The sequence below is a fragment of the Cucurbita moschata genome, unplaced genomic scaffold (genome assembly GCF_002738365.1).
Source record: "Cucurbita moschata cultivar Rifu unplaced genomic scaffold, Cmos_1.0 Cmo_Scf00061, whole genome shotgun sequence".
Classification (NCBI taxonomy): domain Eukaryota; kingdom Viridiplantae; phylum Streptophyta; class Magnoliopsida; order Cucurbitales; family Cucurbitaceae; genus Cucurbita; species Cucurbita moschata.
The window spans coordinates 219,370-240,368 of record NW_019268577.1 but is presented as its reverse complement, the minus strand read 5'-3'; the positions used below and the strand labels follow the sequence as shown (position 1 = coordinate 240,368).

The following is a 20,999-nucleotide window of genomic DNA, read 5'->3' as shown; positions in this document are numbered from 1 at the left end:
TCAAGCGGTGGGAACACAGAAGTAGTACCGTCGAGCTTGGTGTAGCGCATAAAGGTAACCAGTTGCCTTTATCGGGTGGAAATGGTGAAGGATTTTCTTAAGAGGGTCTTTGTGCTGTAAACCCGTTTTGAAAGGGAGGCGGGGACCACACAAGTAATTTAGTAGCTATCAAGCACACCGGGTCACTCACCTAAATTGAGTAGCCGAACGTTTTCAATGGAGAAAAAAGTTTATAAACTTGGGAAAGTTGAAGAAGAAGCTTCCATGTTATTTTCTCTTCCCTGAATCTTATGGGCTGTGGGAGAAGAAACTGTTGTGGAGGGCAGCTATCAGGGACGGAGAAAATGACACCTTGCCTTTTTTCTTTTTATAATATATATATTTATTTATCTATTTATATTTTCCTGTTTATGACCTCATAAATAGCACATTTTTCTTTTTCTCCTTTTTCCTACTTTAAAATTAAAAACAAGCCACCAACTTCAAATACAAGTCGAGCTGTTTGTATTTATTACAAACGAAGTCGGTGCTGTTTGTATTTATTGCAAACGAGGAATGGGCTGAGGATACCATTTCTAACCAAATATGAATGACCCAAAATATACGGACTAGGTTAACGACCTAGGGCGACCCTCTCTGTGACTGCATAGCTCTCAAACGCTCCTTGACCTTGACCAGCCGTTAGCAAACATCTAAAAAAGAAATGAGGAATGTGATAAGTATAAAAGATACTCGATAAGCAATCTATTTATAAGCTCTAATTGCATGGAAGCTCAAGCCTACTTTTGCAGTCATGTGAGTTGCGATCTTATCATAAATTGTACACTTATAAAAAATTACCCTTCTAAAACTCGAAGGCTAGATATAATAATATACTAGTACGTTCTAGTGATCCTTAGAAGTTTCTAAATTTTTAAAAAAATTTATCTAGTAAGTCTGGTAAGATTAAGTTTAGTATCAAAATCAAGATGAAAAACTAACTAACGGAGGTCGAGGGGGTCAAAAAGTGGCATTCACGTGCCCATTCGCACGCTTGGAGGGTTTCCCGTGTGTGCATACAAATGAGCCTTAGGGAGAGTACTCACTCTCCTCGCTTGCCATGGGCACTTTCCGATTGGCTGCTCTGACCCCAACGTCTAGTGTTCGAATCTTGGGTGCGAAAGGATTTTCTACAAATTATTAGGTGACAACATGTAGATGAGATGCTTGACACGGGTCGGGTCCCAACCGAAGCCTGCCGCGTTCACTAACGCCTCGCATGACACGTGTCACCTAAAATTCAGCTTCTAACATCTTGAATAGAAAATAAAAAATTTATTAAATACTTTTTAAAAATAAAATGATGGGAGGCGTGATTTAATTTTTACAGAAATTAATAAATGAGTACCGAAAATAGTTGTGGGTGTGGCCTTGTAAGAGCATATGTGGTTATGAGCTTTTAAAAAGTCTAAATTATGAAGATGATGAAAGCAGGCCACATGCCTGTCCACGTCAATCACCCAATTTTAAAATATACGGTTATGGAGAGGTTTCTGCACCTTTCTAAGAAATATTTGGTTTTCATTTCTAACTAATATGGAATATCACAATCTACCCCCTTTGAGAGCTCAGCGCATTTGCGGGTACACCGTTCTATGTCTGGCTTTGATTCTAATTGTAGCAGCCCAAACCCACGGCTAGCAAATATTGTTCGCATTGACCCGTCATGTATCGCCGTTAATTTTACAGTTTTAAAATAGGCCTATTAGGGAGAGGTTCCACACCCTTATAACAAATGTTTTGTTCTCCTCACCGATGTGGAATCTCATAGGCATTGGTTAGAGTAGGGCTAGACCCTCTCCATAATAGACACGTTTTAAAACCGTGAGGCTAAGGACGATATATAACAGACCAAAGCGGACAATGCTAGCAGTGGACTTGAACTGTTACATACTGCCACTGAAGCTATGTCACAGCACAAGCAGTGACATTGAGAAGATAGAGAACATTGAGAAGATAGAGAGCATGTTCGATGCTTTCACATATCCATCTATTAGCATGTTAGAAGAAAACTAGAGATCATGGATGAGTTCCTCATCTTCATCTCTAAAGCTACATTCAAAAAATTTATTGAAGATCGTTTGGTTTGGGTTGGGTTGGGGAATACCCTCTATTTTATAATTATTCGGATACAAAAAATCAATAAAAAAATTAAGTTTATCCCTGACATTGAACTCAAGCATGGGTGTCCTTAGAGAGGCCGAGGTACCACTCTGGCAAACTTATTAATATCAAAAGATTCTTAATATAATTTATATATTTTTTATTTGGTTCGGGTCAACTCGAAGGTTTTATCCACGAACCTGAAACTGAACCGATTCAGTTTGGGTTTAGAAAAATGAATCCAACTCTATCTGAAATGCTAATCTAACCCAACTTAATCTTTATAGTTCAAGTTGAGTTGATCCCGTGGTTGAATTTAGGGTTTGAATAAGGTGCACAAAGAGCAACGTAAAGATAGACTTGGACATCTATTAACATAAAGACAGTTTAATGAAGATTTTAGCTCCTTAAACACAACCAATTTGGACCACTGCATTGGGCAGTGGTCAACTCCCACAAATATTTAAGCTAATTTTAGAAATTTAAAAATTTAGAATTAATTTTTTGTTGAGCCTTCTGCTAAAAAAAAAAAATATAACAGATATTTAGTAAAAATATGGCAAGATATATAAGATACAACATAGGTCGTATGTTAAATCCATTAAAGCTTAAACTGAAACCATATATATACCCTATGAAATCTCTCTAAATGTATTTTTTTATTTATATTTTATGTTGTACATGCGTGAAGTTATCAATAAAACATTTAGCCAATATTCTTCTTTGAATTTTCTATATCGGGTAATTTGTGTTCATTTTGATAGACGGTGTGCGCGTTGACGTGCGATCCTAACATTCTGTCCAACTCTTTTTTAAATTGACACTTGAGAAAGGGGGTAAAGACAAATAAGAATTAATTTTTGGTTGTAAAAAGGAAAAGGACAGAAGAAGGGTAGTTGGAAAAGAAGCAATGGAATTGGAAGGTGAAAACGAGGGGGAAGAGAAGGAAAGCCTTGGAAGCATCATACATACAAACAAACAAGGCAAAGGTGGGACCTTTACTCTTAATTTAAGCCTTCACACTTCGCACTCCAATGGTGGGTGACCAAACCAAGTTCCCTTGTGCGCAGTCAATCAACTTCAACCTCAAACCACCCCTACCTGTTTTTATGATATATGGCCCTACCACTGGCGGTGGCCGCATAACATAATGCCCCCTCTCATGCCTTCTTAGCTGCACCTCCCAATTTCATTTAATGCTCCTTTTCCTCCCAAACTCCTCAACCACCACCACCACCACCACTTCCATTTTCTGTGGTTCCCCCTTTTTCTTCATTTTACCACTAAACTTCTTTAAGGGTTTTCTGGTCAAATTGGGTCGTTCTCTGTTTTGTTTTTCATCGATTTGGGGGACTTTTCATTTAGTATCTGCCCTTTTTTTGCTTCATTTTGTGCAAGGATTTCACAGACCACAATGTTTTATCTTCTCATCTCCTTCCTTTCATTCATCCTTCTCTCCAAATCCTTCTCTTACAAACGGCTCCCGCCATGGGAGGCCAAGATGAGTTTATTTTCACCATTCCTTTTAACATGGTTCCACAAGGGCAGCCTTTCTCTGAGTTTCTTTCAACTGTTCACCCTCTCCGATCCGCCATTAAAGAGCACGAAGCTAGAGAGTTCAGATGAGAAAAAAGGGACATCCCTCTTGGATCTACCCAACTTGGCTCTTGAGTCCATTCTCGACCGGCTTTCACCATCTGATTTGTGTAAGATGGCAAATGTGTGTACCCATTTGAGGAATGCTTGTGAAGATGAGTATCTGTGGGAGAAGCGGATGAACCAGAAATGGGGTAACTTAATAGGTAATTCTGCTTGTAAACAATGGCATATGCATATAGCCCACAAGAGGAGATCAAAGCTCTCAACCCCATCTCAGAACAGAGGTCTGTTGAGTTCATGCTTTGGTGGTTTGTCTAAGTTCATGAGACCAAAATCAGAAAGTAAGGGCAAGATCAAGCGTTCTTTACCAATTGATTCAAAGAAGGCTTGGTATCAATCTCTTGAAAGTGGCAAGCTTTGGTTCCCAGCACAAGTCTTCAACAGAGAGGTAAGAAATAAGCCCTTTTGAATATATCATTCCTTATTGCTTTATATATCTCTGTTTTTTTGCAGAGTGGTCATGCTGGGTTCATGTTGTCATGTTATGATGCCCAAATTTCATATGATTCGCAGACCGACATGTTTAAGGCAAGGTATACATAGAAAGACATGCTTACATTGACTCAAAAACTTAGTTGAATTCTACGCGTCTTTGTATTGAACATTATGGGAATTGAATGATGTTAGATATCCACCTCATGGGCGACGAGCAATAGAGGAGAATATTGCATGGAACAGGGTAAGAGCACCCCCTGTTGATACTCCTCCCCATGTTCTTCATGTGTCTGATTGCTTAGCTGACTTGAAACCTGGTGATCATGTGGAGATCCAATGGAGAAAAAGCAAGGAGTTTTCTTATGGTGTGTTTGTCCCTTTCAACCTCTTTTGCAAAATTTTGAATCACGATTCTCCGTAATAGTATGATATTGTCCACTTTGAACTTAAGTTTTCGAAGCTTTGCTTTGGGTTTCCCCAACCGGCTTCGTACCAATGGAGATGTATTCCTTACTTATAAACCCACTAATTGTAGGACTCCCTCCCAACAATCGGCCTCAATCGTGGTAATGTTTTGTAGGGTGGTGGTACGGTGTCATTGCGCACTTGGAGTCGTGTGATGGGAGCGGCGCGAACGAGTGCGGTTGTTGTAGCAATGGTAAGTGAAAATACAAAGTTGTAGTGTGTGATTACAACATAAAAGCATGTTTTATAGTTTGGTTGGTGGTGGACAGAGATGGTGATGTTCGAGTTCAGTCAATATAGCATCGGGTCGAGATGGAGGAAGACGATGATAGACAGAAAGAGGCACAAGGAAGCAGGGAATGAAGGAGATGGGTACTATGGAGGAGTGAGAAAGGTGTACAAAGAAGAGGAGATCAGAAGGTGGAAATGCCTGTGGCCCAATCCATGTGTGGAGTAGAGTCAATATTACATTCCTTGTTCTTAACTCCCTAAATTTTGAGTTAAGAGCCAATTCTTGGAGAGTCTTTTGGAGGATTCAACTAATGTAAGTACCCAAATTAGATTCATTTCTTAAGCATACTTCTATTATCAACTCGGACGTGATTAAATCAGATACCTATATATTAGATTTCTTGTATGGACGACTATGCTAGATACCATGTGAGCTTAGGTGACCCATAAATATGCTACATAGTTCGACTATGTGAGATTTTTATGCCCTAACTTATGATGATAGATTTTATGTAGGAATGGTTAGGGGTTCACGAACTAATCTCTGATCGTGAACCTGTTTCCATTAACGAAGGGGTGTACATAGTACAGTTGATAATTGTTTATAACGGGGTCATCCTGTTATAATGATGGTACAATATGAGGATATTTAATAGTGAACTTGTACTCATCTACGAAGTTTTGCATTTGTACCTTTATAATCATGAGTTGGTATTGGACATGGTTAAGCCCTAAGATATATGAACCTTATAGTGTCATATGATTAATATTTGGGAGAATACTTGCCCAACAACATATTTGAATATCTAAAAAATATTATGATATATTATCTTACTTGAGTGATGGTAGTTTTTGTGTTTAAAACAAAAAGATAAATATATTTTGTTGCATTAGGCCCAATAAACAAAACAACTTAAAATATTAAAACAATTAATAACTCGGCATGGCTATGTATGCCACTTGCTCTAGATCCGCTTTCATCATCAGCCAACTCTTTTTGGTAACCTAAAAAGCGTGAGAGAGTAGAAATGAGTACAAAAACTCAATAAGTGGCCTACTTGTAAACTTTTTATCATGTCTATGGTTGATGCTAGGTTATGACACTATTTCTTATCATCTTCTTGTTCTTGATCACGAGAACTTAGATTTGTAGACTCTGTTCATGAGTTCTAAGTTTTTATCATTGTTCTGGTCTGGGTTCTGAGTTCTTAAATATGATTAAGATATAAGGACTAGGTTTTTGGCTTCTTAATTCTAAGAATTTGGATCTCGATCCTTATTCTAGTTCTCATTCTTGGTTCTTGTCATTGTCCTTAGTTCTTATTCTTGGTTCTTGTGTTGTTCTTAATTTACGATACAATGCATGAAACTGACAACCTATGTCCAAGACTTCGTGTGTTCCAAGCAATACAATCTAAAAACCTATATCCAAGGCTTCATGCATTCTAAGTGACACCGTCTGGGACCTGCACCCAAAGTTTTATGTGTTCCTTGTAGTACAATTTGAAACCTACACCCAATACTTCTTAGGTTCCAAGTAGTATTAGTTTGAAAACCTGCGTCCAAAATTTATTACGTTTCAAACGATACAGTAAAAAAATACATGCCTAAGACTTTATATGTTTCAAGCAGTAAAGTCTGAATACTTGCGTCCAAGATTTCATATATAACCAGCGGTGTAGTTTAAACTTGCATCCAAGAATTCGTATTTTGCCTTCAAAAAAAAAAAAACTGTTTCGTAAGAAAAGGGCTAATCCAGAGAAAATGACAAAAAAAATCCAATTCTTTTTTACCCTTTTGGGTCTTTTTCCGCTTAAACATCTTGAAATTCCTGATCGAAATTAAAAATTTGGGAAGTTTACCTGACAAGGATCACGGTGTTCCAAATATTACAATTGGACCTATTACATGACCCAAGTTCAACAAGATTCAACAAGCATTCATTCTTCATCTACAAAATTGGATAGGCTCAATTCAACCATCATTTCATGTGTTACAAGCTGATTCGAATGAGGGAGGACCATTTGGAGCTTCAGAAGAGAATATTTGCACGGTTGAAGTAGCGGATTAAGTTGCAAGCATCATTTCATGAGTGGTTAGAAAACTTTATTTATTATTTTTAATTTCATAAAGTATGTAATGGTCAAATTCATTTTTTGTCAATGTGCAATTCCGCCCAAAAAAATCTTTGTGTCCTTTATTGGTTTATTTTGGTGTTATTTTATAATTAACTTATGTTGCTTTCCTCGAATAGCTTGCTACTATCAGAATTGCTTTATCTATATATATTAGCCTACCTTGATCATAATTTAGTCACTTTCCCAAATACCGTACCTTTGTAATAAACACGAGTGTTCCTGAGTGTAACATCAGTAAGTTGTGTGTTTGAGGTCTTAAACATATTTAACTACTGTTTGTATAATCATGAACTAAGACGGAGGAAATGGAGGGGAGATCAATGAAGCTAGGTGGAGAGAAGCACAAGTTGGAACTATTACTCATTTGAATCAAGTTATTAGTATATTCACAGTCTATCTTGAAATAGCCTTAGGCAATCTTCAAGGAAGGGAAGTACTCTTGAATGAAGGAGTTGAAAATGAAGAAGATGACATGTCACCCTTTTAGCGGGACATAATCCTAGGGAAAGGAGAGATGTTGGTTGAGGGAGAGGAAGAGGCAGAAGAAGGGGTAGAGAAATGTTAGCACCAAAAAGAATTGTGTAAGGACTGAACTTGAAGCGATGGCTCTAAAAGACGGGTAAAGTTTTCTCGCTAAATAAAACAATTAAATTTTAAAACATAATTTACATTATAACAAAATGGTGTGCGCACATTAGTAATTTAAAATACAACATAATCGTTAAAATACAAAATCAGGAATAGACATGAAACATTTTAAAACAAAAGGGTTGAGACGACGAGTGAGGTTTGTCTATAGCACCTGCTTTAGAGTCCGCTCCAGACCTCGACCAATTCTTTATCACCTGAAAAAAATGGAGAATAAGGAATGAGTACAAGACTCAGTAAGTAGCCTACTTATAGGCTCTTAAGCGTGTCCTTGATATGTTAGGGTACCACATTCTTTGTTCTTTGTTCTTGTTCTTGTTGTAAGTACTTAGGCCCTTTAATTCTTGTTCTTGACTGGAGGTTCTTATCTTGATCTATCTTGAAGACCTTGGTCCTTGGATTCTAAAACCTTGGTTTTCCTTTAAGGGCCTTAGTACTATGGTTCTTGGTTCTTGGTTCTTGGTTCTTGGTCTTTTGTTTCGGGTTCTTATCCTTAGAACTAGGATCTTGATCCATGTTCTAGTCCTTGATCTTTCTCTTGTTCTTAGTACTTTTTAAGTTCTTGTTCTTTTCTTGATTCGTTCTCCAAGACACTTCCCTTAGGATTTATGGCATTAGACATGCACCTGACAATCTTGTGTCCAAGACTTCATGCGTTCCAAGCGACGTAGTCTTATTGCATCTTAGGGCTTGCCCTTCGATACGGTCTTCTTAACTTATGCCCAAGGCTTCATGCGTTCCAAGCAGCATAGTCTGAAAACCTACATCCAAGGCATCTTACGTTCCAAGTGATGTAGTCTAATACTGCATCAAGGGCTTGCCCTATAATACAGTCTGCTTAACCTACGTTCAAGGCTTCATGCGTTTCAAGCAGCGTAATCTAAGTCATGAGTATGCTGTACCGTGGGAGGTCTTAGGAGGTTCTTGATTCTTGGTTAAGGTAACTTATTCTCTTCTTGTTCCTTCGTGGCCCTAGACTACTCCCAATGATACACCATAAAGGTCACTTGCTCGGTGCATACTTAAACATGACATCCTGCAAATCTTTTGGGTACCCATAACTTGGTGTAGGACATCTCTTCTAGGTGAGAGAAACTTGAGACCAAACATGACATCCTGCAAAGGAAACATGGTACTAGGCATGCCACCTAGAAGAGGAATTCTTGGGCCTCATGCACCGCTTGGTGGGAGGTCATGGGTCACTTTGGACATGACTAGAGTATTACTTAGCATTCTTGAGTTTCTGAGTTTGGGGACCTTGGTCCCTCGTCCTTGAGTAGTACCTAGCATTCTTCTTACTTGGGTAGTTGTAAAGCTTACGTGGTCTTCTTTGTTCTCAATCTTGTAAGTTTCTAAGGTTTGTAATTCCTTGAGGCATAAGTTTTAACCTGCATTTGTAACCATATGGACCCATCTTAGCATGAGTTGTTCTAGGAGGTCATAGATTCCTCCTAGGGAGTTCTTTAGAGGGTTCTAGAAGATTCTTGATTCTTGTGGTGTTTCCTTTGGTGTTTCTTGGGTCCTAACTTGGTTTAGGTTCTAAACTTACTCTAATCAACTTGAAACCTCAAACATAACTTCATGTCCTTCATCATAGACCTTATAAGAAATAGCAAATCATTTGGAGAACGTATGGACCTTGAATTTTCATAAGAAGTCCTCGAGGCATTTTGGTCATTTTCAATGGGTTTCAAACTTCACCACATCATCAAACATCATCAAACATCATAAAATAAGATCTACTTTAGAGTTTCATAGTATTTGGAGGTCATCTAGGTCATAAACCGTAGGCAGATATCCTTAGGGGCATTATGGTCATTTTGTACCATTTCTTGGTTTACCTACTTATCCTTATCCAATGACCTCCAAATTTCATATATAACCTCAACATGCTATAATATACTTAGCATTAAAATTTCATAGGCAGAGGAGTTCATATATTGGGTTATTTTAACGTTACTGAAATCCTGAGCAATTTATTCAGTTCAAGGCCTTAACTCACCGTTCCTAGGGTTTTTTCTTTCATTTATCCTTGGTTTATCCTTGGTTTAGGGTTCATATGGAAATCCAAGTGATTCCCACAAGTATTTCTTAACTAAAAGTCCAAGGTGGCTACTTACCTCATTGTCGACGTTCGGGACCTCCATTCTTGAGCTTCTGGTACCCGAATTACCTCAAATTTTATTCCATAGACTCCTTAATGTGTCTAGTTTCTGGAACCATAAAGTTGTTCATGAGAACCGGTCTAGAAGGGGGTTAAAATTGAGAAAAACTAAGGGAAGGTCGAGTTTTGGGATGACATGGTCGGTTCAACTGAACCGGCCACGTCATCGTCTTCTTCTCCAGACGGGAAGAAGACGCGCACGTTGTATAGCGCTGTCGTCTGCAACTCGCCCTCCCCAGCTCCGATCACGCCGTTTCTCCCCTCGATTTATTCATGAAACTTAAAGATGATGTTACAAGGAAGAGCTAGGGATTGATTTCATACCTGCTTGTGGATTGTAGCCTAAGATATTCGCTTCCAAAGTTTATCCAAAATATGATTTCTCGCCGGACTAAAAGTAGAGGATTTCTTATTGGGTAGTCGATTCTAGAGGTTTTCAAGGCTCGATGTCTTCATGGACCTTCTTCCTTATTCTTCTCTCAAGCTTGAGAAATTGGTTTGGAGGAACGACTTTGAGTGTGAGATCTTAATTTTGAGAAACCACTCTCGGTCTGCAAGTTACCCGACACCTCCGATTTTCGATCGCTTGGGTATCTTGTTCTATGACGTTTTAGTTCTCGATTCCTTTATCAAAGTTACTCAACTTCTTCCTCTGAAGCTAAAGGAACCCTCAATTTGAAGTAAAAGAGGCCGTAGATAGGAATTCGACACTCACCCCCAATTTGAACCCGAAACGAATTTTCTTCAATTGGAAATGTTCTTGAGGTTATTTCTCTTCATGGTCTTCTATGGAACACATTCCTTGGAGGTGCAGAAACCTATTGGGGTCGTCCTTGCTCGACAAATACTTGTGTATTCTTGGATTGAAATTTGAGTTTTTCTTAAAGTTCTTTAATGGCGGATTAGATTGGGGGATGTCTAGGCACTTTCAACACTTGTTTCCTTCATAGAACTTGTGGGTAATCTGTTTAGAAGCTCTAGGAACAAGTTTGAAGAGGAATGGTGGAGAATTGCTCTCGAATTTGGAAGAAACCCGAGAGTAGGAGAATCAAAATCTAAATGCTTATTGCCAACGACTGGAAGCTCGACCTTGCTCGATTCTTGTTCCAAACTATTGCCCCCAACTTTAGAATTTATAGGGGAAACTTAAACCGACATTGAGAGCTCCAGAATTGTCGTGAATTGGTAGTTGTATTTTCTGAAAAATTCCTCGAAAATATCTACTCCGGTTAGAGCCTCACTGACCTTGGTTTTGAATCCTAGCCGTTGGATGTGATGATTTGTGAGTGTTCTAGAATATATCCAAGTTTGGAGGAGATCCAATGGCTAAGAGTCGAGATTCGAAGGATTTTTTTTTCTTTTTTTTAAGAAGGCACAGTGAAGGTTCTGATTTTTTTAGCAGAGTGGCAAATCCGCAATTATCCTTAACTTCAAGGGTATTTTGATAATTTGCCACTTTTCGAATATTTTTTATTATTTTTCTTGAAAAATTCATAATTTTTCCAAACATTCTTCCTCCCATTTTGGTCATTTTTTTTTTATTCTTGACCACCGTGAAATTCCTTCTAGATAAAGAATTAAAAATTTGAAAAGATCCTTGATAATTGGAAAGATGATCTTTTCGTTCTTTTCGCTTACACTTTAATTCCCAATCCTTCTCGAAAGGCCTTAAGTCCTTAAATTACTTCTTAGGGTATAAAAATGACTTAATTAAGACCCTTTTCCTTGCTTAATCCTTTTAATTTCCTTCCTTGGTTCCTTTCGATCTTACAGGTTAGCTTTCCTTCATTTTTTTTTGGGTGTTACAAATTGAGAGGAAGTACTAATATGAAAGAGTAAAGCCTAAAATTTCAACTTTCTATGGGAAATATGATCCAGATGAGTATTTGCAATATGAGAGTAAAATTGAACATGTTTTCGGTTGCAACAATTTCAGTGAAGAAAGAAAGTTGAAGCTTGCTGTGACTGAATTTTGTGATTGTGCCATTATATGGTAGACATCTTTGAAATCAGAATGGAGGAGAAATTACGAAGAACCAATTGAAACATGGGAAGAATTGAAATAAGAAAAAGGTGAAGGGAATGAACCTTTCATCCACGTAGCGGAAACATTGGGAACCTCTGGAGAAAAAGGTCAACGTTTGTGGGAGCCTCTTGAAAGAAAATCTCAAAGTGATTGGAGAACGAGAGTTTCGAGAATTCTACGTAGATGTAATTTCATTCCCCAAAAAAAATGGGAGAGATTCGTATGTCCTTGGCTCCACCGAAGAGTCCTATTTATAAGGACTCTAGTTGAATTTTTGTCAAATAATATATTTGCATATTTAATATATTAGGATATAATATCTTATACCAATCATATTTAAATATTATAAGATATCCTAATATATATATATAACTGATTTGAATCTCATTCAAATTTCAAATATATTTGTATGCAATGTAATTTAATATTTAATTGTATCAAATACAATAAATATATATTTCTTTTAATATATCTAATACATTAAATATTAATTTGAACATTTCAAATTAATATATTCTTCTCATTTATATTTAACGTATCTAATAAATTAAATGTTAATTTAATCCTTTAAATTAAATATATTTTCTCTATTTATTTAATATATCTAATATATTAAATTTAATTTGATATTTCAAATTAAATTTATTTTCTCATTTATATATAATATATCTAATATATTAAATATTAATTTGAACACTTCACATTTTTTTTTTCAAATAAATTGAACATTTTATCGTTACTATGAGCTAGCAAGAGACCTTATGGACCTAGAGATTATAAGCTCCAATGATATAAAATTAATTAAATAAACTCTTTAATTAATCAATTTTCATTCATTAACTATAGATCACTCCACTATAGACCTAGAGTTGCACTCTTATGTACTGTAGGACAAGTTATATCAATTGATATAATCATTACAAGCAAGTCGATCCTTCACGTAAATTAAAGGACAAGCCCTCACAGGCAGGAGTTCATAACTCCCTCAAGATTAAGATCGAGTCGCATATGATCATCATGTGAAATAGTAACCTTCTCAATTAACAGATTTATAAAAAGAGATTAAATATTTATTGGTCCAGTTTTATACAAACTCACTGTATAGGATACCCCCACTTACATATCTCCACATGAACGATTTGGATCAAATCATTTGTAACGATTACAAAGTGAGCCGTATCAATAGTGTTACCAGGATAACGCACCCAACCTTATCCATATACTACAGACTCTTTAGGTTATTACTTGAACACAATCCTCTTCTATGTCAACTATTCAAGATTACATTAATAACCTTGGATTTTCATGCCAGGGATAATAATTAAATTACAAATAAAGTAAAAAAATTATTGTTAAAAACTAAATAATTAATTACGAGGCTTTAGGGCATAAATTTCAACAAAAGATAAATTCCTAAGCATTATTCTCGTGTACTCAAGAAAAAAATCTATACTTTGCAATAGAATCCAAAAGTGTTGAAGAATATTATAAAGAAATGGAGACCCTTATGAATAGAGCATGCATTGATAAAGACGAGGAGGATACAATGGCAAGATTCCTTGGCGGGTTGAACCAACAACGTGCTCATCAAGTGGATAGGCAAGCGTACTTTGATATGCATGGATTGTTACACCTTGTTGTCAAAATCGAAGGACAATTAGCTTGGGAGAAGGAGAAGTCCAAGAGGTATGATATTTCACAGTCTACTACTTTCAACATTTGGAAAAGAATGCAAATATTGAAAATAGATTTCAAAATTAAAGTCAAGTATAAGCTTGAAAAAAAAAAAAACTGAGACCTTGGAAGGGAAAGAGAAAGTGCAGGAATACAACCTCATTCATCCATGGACTTTAGACAAAACCATCACATTCGTCTTACTTCACATCAAATCCTTTCTTTGGTGTGAGAGTTGTAACGTGCTTGTTGTAATATTACTCTAATAAAAAGTTTACTAATCGTTTTATATGGAATTTTTTAATATAAAAATACTCACATGTCAAAATATTCAATTTGTTAGACAAAAATAAAATATCTCCTATCACGTTGTTTCACCCCTCGATTCCTTCAAGAAACTTAAAGAAGATGTTAAAAGGAAGAGCTAGGGACTGATTTCGTACCTTTTCATGGACCGTAGCCTAAGATATTTGCTTCCAAAGTTCGTCCAAAATATGATTTCTCACCGGAGTAAAAATAGAGGATTTCTTATTGGGTAGCCGATTCTAGGGGAAATCACTCTTAGTCTGCAAGTTATCCGACACCTCCGATTTTCGATCTCTTGAGTATCTTGTTCTACGACGTTTCAGCTCTCCATTCCTTCATAGAACTTGTGGATAATCTTGTTTAGAAGCTATAGGAACAAGTTTGAAAGGAAATGGTGGAAAATTGCTCTCGAATTTAGAAGAAACCCGAGAGTAGAAGACCCAAAATCTAAACACTTATTGCCAATGATTGGGAGCTCGAACTTGCTCGATTCTTGTTCCAAACGATTGCCCCAACTTTAGAATTTATAGGGGAAACTTAAACCGACATTGGGAGCTCCAGAATCGTCGTGAATTTTTGGTTGGATTTTCTAGAAAATCTGCCGAAATATCTACTCCGGTCAGAGCCTCACCAACTATGGTTTTGCATAATAGCCGTTGGATGTGATGATCTGTTCATCTTCTAGATCATATCCAATTTTGAGGAAGATCCAATGGCTGATATTTGAGTTTCGAGAGATTTTGCTCAGATGGTCATTGTAGATACTCTGATTCTGATTAGAGGAACATTTTCGTAATTATCCATTCTTCTAGGGGTATTATGATAATTTTCCACTTTTTGAATATTTTAATATTATTTCCTGAAAAATCCATAATTTTTCTAAAAATCCTCCCTCTCATGTTGATCATTCTTCCCTTCTTGAGCATCTTGAAATTCCTTCTACATAAGAAACTAAAAATTCATCCTTAATAATTAGAAAAATGACCTTTTTACCCTTTTTACCCTTTTCACTTTTACTTTCCCATCCTTTTTCCTAGCCTTTAAAGTCCTTAACATTACTTGTTAGGGTATAAGAATAACTTGCTTGAGATCATCATCCTTGCTTAATCCTTTAATTCCTCCCCTATTGATCATTGGGGTCTTACATGAGCTGCTTGTTGGATCTAATTTATTTCATTTTTAGGGTGTTACATTACGTGATCCTTCCGTAGGAATTTCCTTCACCCCATGACTCCTTAGTGGCATAAAAGCACACATCTCACTTATGGAAGTCGGTAACTCTGATCTTATCTCATGATGACTCCAACCAACCTTGAAGCCATGGCCTCCATAGCTTCACTCTCTCTGGTGGTGAATCTTATTTCTCGACTTTCAACTTAACCAAACTCACTCGTGAAAATGGATCGCTTGAGGGGTGCTTAATTCCTACAGTGGCCGCCTTACTTGTAAGAACGATATTGTTTGGGTCTACCATGTGGTTTGCACCAAGGCAATTCTATACTGTCTAGGCCTACTACGTGGCCTCTACGGAGGCATGCTTGACATCTAGACTTATGGTTACAGGAGGCTGGGTCCTAGGTAATTCACCTCGTGCTAAGCCTTGGAAAAGTCTCATGTACATCTTTGGACGTTTCGCACTCAGCGGCGTCACCTCTCTGTCTTCCTAAGGCTAGTAAGTTATAACATGACCCCTCTCGACTCCTCACAATAACTCAAATATAGAATTGACGTATAGAGTGAACATTCATTATTTATCACCCTAAGGCATAATTACAGCTACCATGTAACCCAAGACAAACATCAAGTTCCTATGTTTTACATCATATCAAAACCTACTAAAAGGGTTAGACTACATACCTGGTCGCAGCGAGGCGTGTTGTCAAGCTGAGTCACAGAGGTGTACGACTCTCTATCCTAGAAAAAGTCTACAGAATCTAAAACCTGACTGCTCTGATACCAATCTGTCACGACTCGAATTTCGAGGCTTCGAAAAACCAACGTGACTAAAAAGACGAAATAAAAAACAAACAAAAGAAAAGAAAAGAAAAGTAAAAGGTAAAAATACCATTTAATTAAAAAAAATAGAGAAAAGTTTTGTTTCAAATTAATAAAAAGGAATTACAAGTATAAAATGAAATACAAAAGACTCTATAAGACCGACAAAGGACTGACGCTCCAGAATGACACCCCTCTTGGATAGTGCAGCTCTCGAACACCTTCCCACTTCGATCGGTACCTGAAAAAAAGAAGGGAAAACGAGGTGAGCATAAAAATATACTCAGTAAGCAACCTACTTGTAGGCTTTTAATCGCATCCAAGTTTAGGAGAGAACCACCAACTATACTCTAGTCCCTAGAGTCTCAATACTCTCAGTACACAGATTGGGGTGGAAGGACTTAACCTTTGAAGCGGTATTTCAGCGTTTGAGCATGAGGTGCTCCCTCATAACTCTATGTACCCCTTGTACAACCCTGCTAGAACTAGTCATTACATGGTCAACGTCCTTCCACAGGACGGACCCATCATGCAGGCGACCTTGACCCACTCGCGTGATCAACATCTTACCATAAGATGGATCCCCATGCAGAGTAGTCGAACTACCACTGAGTAACACTTCCCTAACAGGCGTCTCGCCAAGCTCAACAGTACCACATCGAAGTAGGAAGGAAAGAGTAACACCTCCCTAATTAGCGTCTCGCCCAGCTCAACGGTACCACACCGAAGTAGGAAGGGAAGAGTAACATCTCCCTAACTAGCGTCTCGCCTAGCTCAATGGTACCACACCAGAGTAGGAAAGGGAGGATAACATCTCCTTAACTGGTGTCTCGCGTAGCTCAACAGTACCACACTGGAGTAGGAAGGGAAGCAGGGCATACTTGAACGCTAAACCAGATACTGTTGGCTAAGAGGTCATCTCTCTACACCTCGGGGTCCAAATGTGGTTCTCTATATCTCAAGGGTAGTTAAAACTATTGAGTTAGGGGTCCTGGCTTCCAGATTCACTCAATCAATACTTTGAAGTCCATAATAATCCAGGGTTAAAGGGTCTCTCCCTCTAAGCGTCGCTCATGACACCATGGACTGTAACCTCAGGAGGGTCCCCTAACTAAACCCAACTCAATCCCTACAAGAGTTCACCATAGGCGTAGCACAACACTACAGTTTATCAATCATATCATAAGTTCACACAATCATTCAACAGGAGTTTATGTATGATTAACAATGCATTCAATCATACAAGCTCAACGAGGTGGTAACATCCATCGACACCCGGAGCGCAGATACACAAATTATTCAACGGAAGTTCATGTATAATTAACAATGCATACAATCATACAAGCTCAACGGGGCGGTAACATCCATCAATACCCGGAGCGCAGATACACAAATTATTCAACAGGACTTTTATGTATGATTAACAATGCATACAATCGTACAAGCTCAGCGGGGTGGTAACATCCATCAACACCCGGAGCGCAGATACACAAACTCTCCCGTCCGACAACATAGTATGAACAGATAAAAGCAGTAGTAAGATAGACTAGCAAGCATACCAACATCAAGTACGAAAGCTCATCAAGGCAGGAAGTTCAACATATATATTTTTAATTCCCTAAGTACAGAGGATCATTAGATCTAGCCACCCAGGGATAATTTTCTCTAGCATGCATGCAAAACCAAGCGCACCCTACAAGTATTACTTCCTAAATCCGTGTGATTACTTACAGGAATGAAGCGTGCCTTTTGAAGCATACTTTTTGGCTAATTAAGAGCCTAAAACTCTTGAAAGTTTGCTGATAGGTCCTAAATCAAGTTAGACTTGGATTAGTATCAAAACCGGGATGAAAAATAGTCGAACGAAAGTCAAATCGGGATAAAAATAGAGTCTCATGCGCCCACGCATCGGAGGGAGTCACCCACGCGTGCGTACGGACGCGCCTGAGGGGAAGGATTCGGGCGCTGGTGTGTCGCCACATGGCGCAACGTGGTTGGTCAGTCGGGTCGGGGTCATTGGTTCGAAACCGAAAGAATGCGCTGGAAATCTAAAATCTCTTATGCTGATGCATGGCACGAGAAGCTGGGTCGAGAATCTGAGTCACGCGTGGGTTATCGGGGTCGTGGACTCGGGTAGCGGGCTGCCGGCCTTCGAATCCTGCCCGATGCGAAGTATTTCCTTGAATTTCTCTGCCAATACATGGCGGACACGTGTCCCATCTTTCCGGTGACGCGCGGCCTTCTCGCTGCCCAACACGCAGCCCTCTGTCGTTCGACTTCTTCCTCTCATCTCTGCGATTTTCTAGAAAATCGATTATTTTCTATTTTCTTCTCATTCTCGTAGGTCTTTCTACATAACTCGGATTAATATGATTCCTTCATGAGATTTGTAGACCTCATATCCATCTACACAGGTTTTTTTTCTTGTAATTGATTTCTAACCACAGAGATAATAAACTTAGTCCAAAGTTTGCAAGAAACATCAATACTTACCTCCACTTTGGTGAAGATCGGAACTCCTATTTCCGATTTGAATCGATCAAGACTTCCTTCATGGATTATGAGTGCAATCCTCTCTGGATTAACGTACTCAAATTTCAGAATCTAACTCTCAATATTTCTCACATATCTGAGGAAAATCCGAAAACAAAGGTTCAAGAACTTACCTACGAATTTTCTTCGTTCCTTGACGATTTTTGGACGATTCAAGTACCAAAAAGTTTTCTATAGGTTCTGTAAAGGTTTTGTGAAGAAATCTCACCGGAATTGGACTCCTCGTGGTTGGATTGGAAGTAGCGGTTACTTCTCCTTCTCTCTAGAACCTTCTTTCTCTCTCTATTTTCTTTTTCTTTTTCTTTTCCTTTCCTCTCCTTCCTTACCCTCTTTATTTCTATTTTTTATTCATCTTTTACAAACCTTCCTTTCAGGTTCTTAAGGAGGAAGATGGCAGAATGACCAAATTACCCATCCGTGGTTGACTTTGACCATTTTTCTAATTTTCCACAATTTTTCTTTTTATATTTTTCTTAAGTTCTTAAGATATTTCTAAACATTTTTCTCTTCTACCTCATCTCAAAATTTAGTCTCTAAGATTCTCAATAAAATCTTATAAGTTCAACTTGAAGGAGAAAACTTAGGTTTTAAGTTTCTCGTTGGGGTTCGGGTGTTATACACTTACTTAGCATTCTTTGAAATACTCAGGCCGTCTGCCGCATTATTTTTCAGGTCAAGGCAAGGCACACTTGTACGGAGGAAGGTTGCATCATGAGCAGAGACTGTGACACGTGCATAGGATAGATACATATTTAAATTTCTAGGTTTAGGTTAGAATAGGTTGTTATGCATTTCATTGTTTTAAATTATTTTGTATCACTCCTATTTTATCTGAATTTCAGTATTTCATATTTAAACACGTAAGACCATGGCTGTGTTTTCCGGAGAAGAAGTTGTTGTAAGTGTTTTTCGAAGTGTACGTTATAAATGATGTTCATGTAAGAGTTATATTTCCTGCATTATAGAAGAGCATGAGACGTTAGTAGCGATTCTGAGTATGTGAAAATTTAGGGTCGTTACAATTGCACATTTGAGTTATCAATTATCCAATTTTTTTTAACAAAAACAGGTGCATGCATGTCGATGAAATATCCAAGTTGCCATCTAAGAATAAAATACAGATGTCAACAGGAATATTAAGGTCTCGATTTTGTTAATAAATTTGAGCACAAAAATGGAAGGAACTTGAGAAGGAAACAATTGCAATGGAGTTGGGAGAAGTTTATGATTGGCGTTGAAGAGAAAAAAATCTCCGTCTTTACATAGAAGTGATTCTTCCTTAATACCTTACAGTCTGGAGGTGGCTAACATGGTCGTTTAATGAATAGCTATAGCAAAGTATATCACCTGTTGTATAAGTACAGGTGGAATAGCTCATTGTGGAGGGTGCAGAACGTGGCAGGGGCATTGGTGAGTCCAAAAGGCATAACCAAATCAACCCTTTATTAGTCAGGTTGCTTGCTTGTCATACAGGTTGTCTTTGGCTCGTCTCCTTCTGCGATACACACTTTGTAGTTTCCCGACCGTAGATCCAACTTCTCGAAGTATCTCGCATTTATTGATTAGGGTGAATCAGTCTGCGATCAAAGTAGATACTTGTGATTGATGGTTAGGTTACCTTGTTGAGTGCCTGATAATATATGCACAAGGCTACTTTTTTGGAATAAATCAAACAAATAGGGGCTCCCCATCAAAGGGGGTTTGGCTCCAGGCTTTCACTCGATCTTGTGGTAGACTGCCCTTCTAGGCTAGGGGGCACTTGGCAACTCACTCGTAGGATATGATACCTAAAAATGACTCAAATACTTGCTGCACTTCTTGAGAAAGAAGTCGTCTTGGTATTGGATTCGCTCTTCTGTTAGCATGAACATGAATTAGATTCTATTTGTCTTTTTTGTTCTTAAGAGAACCCCTCCACCCGAACCATTTTTAAGACTACCAAGCCCTCTCGAATGAGTTCGACTATAGAAGCTTTCAACGTACCCCTAGGAACAAATCTTTCACTCACTGAGAAGTGAAAACCTGTGACTAAATCGTTCTGAAGAGGGATGCAACGGGAACTAGTGGCATTTGGAAGTGTTGCTAACTTAACATTTAGGTTTCGGCATAACAAAGCTTGCATTGTCTTTTCGCACTTAGGCGCATAGCGCGCCATTGGTAATGTTTCAACTACGATGCCACAAATTCGCAAACTAATCCTAAGTAATCATTGTTGTTCATCGGATTTCGGAGGAACTACTTCGTTAGGATTGGGAAATTGCTGTGATTCGTCCTGAATAGCCTGGATTCTCCCGTCGAGAGTCGCTTTGAAAGTCTTACCTAAACTCTGACGTATGAATATAATAAAGCCTATAAAACAACGAGCTACTATAATTTCTTCACTATAGATTGAGATCTTCTTCAAACTTAATGCACAAATAGATAGAATTGCAGCAAATAGCATCCTTCTAGCCTGCATATTCGTGGAACTCTATCTCATTTATCAAGCTTCTCTCTATCTTTCAGCAACTGAACGGGAAGATGTTTAGGAAAGGACTTTCAAATCAGATGCGCTCCCTAGCGA

At 38.0% G+C, this 20,999-nt stretch overlaps 1 protein-coding gene and 1 long non-coding RNA gene across 2 annotated transcripts; one reads left to right on the top strand and one right to left on the bottom strand.

Annotated features, from left to right (window-relative positions):
• Positions 1 to 3,348: 3,348 nt before the first annotated feature.
• LOC111437004 (F-box protein At2g26850-like) lies at positions 3,349 to 5,403 on the top strand. Its single transcript, XM_023074833.1, has 5 exons — positions 3,349 to 4,189; positions 4,255 to 4,334; positions 4,429 to 4,601; positions 4,817 to 4,894; positions 4,971 to 5,403. The coding sequence occupies exons 1-5, from the start codon at positions 3,557 to 3,559 to the stop codon at positions 5,156 to 5,158; spliced, it is 1,152 nt and encodes a 383-aa protein (XP_022930601.1). The 5' UTR covers positions 3,349 to 3,556; the 3' UTR covers positions 5,159 to 5,403.
• Positions 5,404 to 17,055: 11,652 nt separating this feature from the next.
• On the bottom strand, positions 17,056 to 18,735 carry LOC111437005. Its single transcript, XR_002709371.1, has 3 exons — positions 18,550 to 18,735; positions 18,377 to 18,459; positions 17,056 to 18,289 (listed from the first exon to the last, which is right to left on the bottom strand). It is a non-coding gene; the product is annotated as an uncharacterized LOC111437005 (long non-coding RNA).
• Positions 18,736 to 20,999: the final 2,264 nt, after the last annotated feature.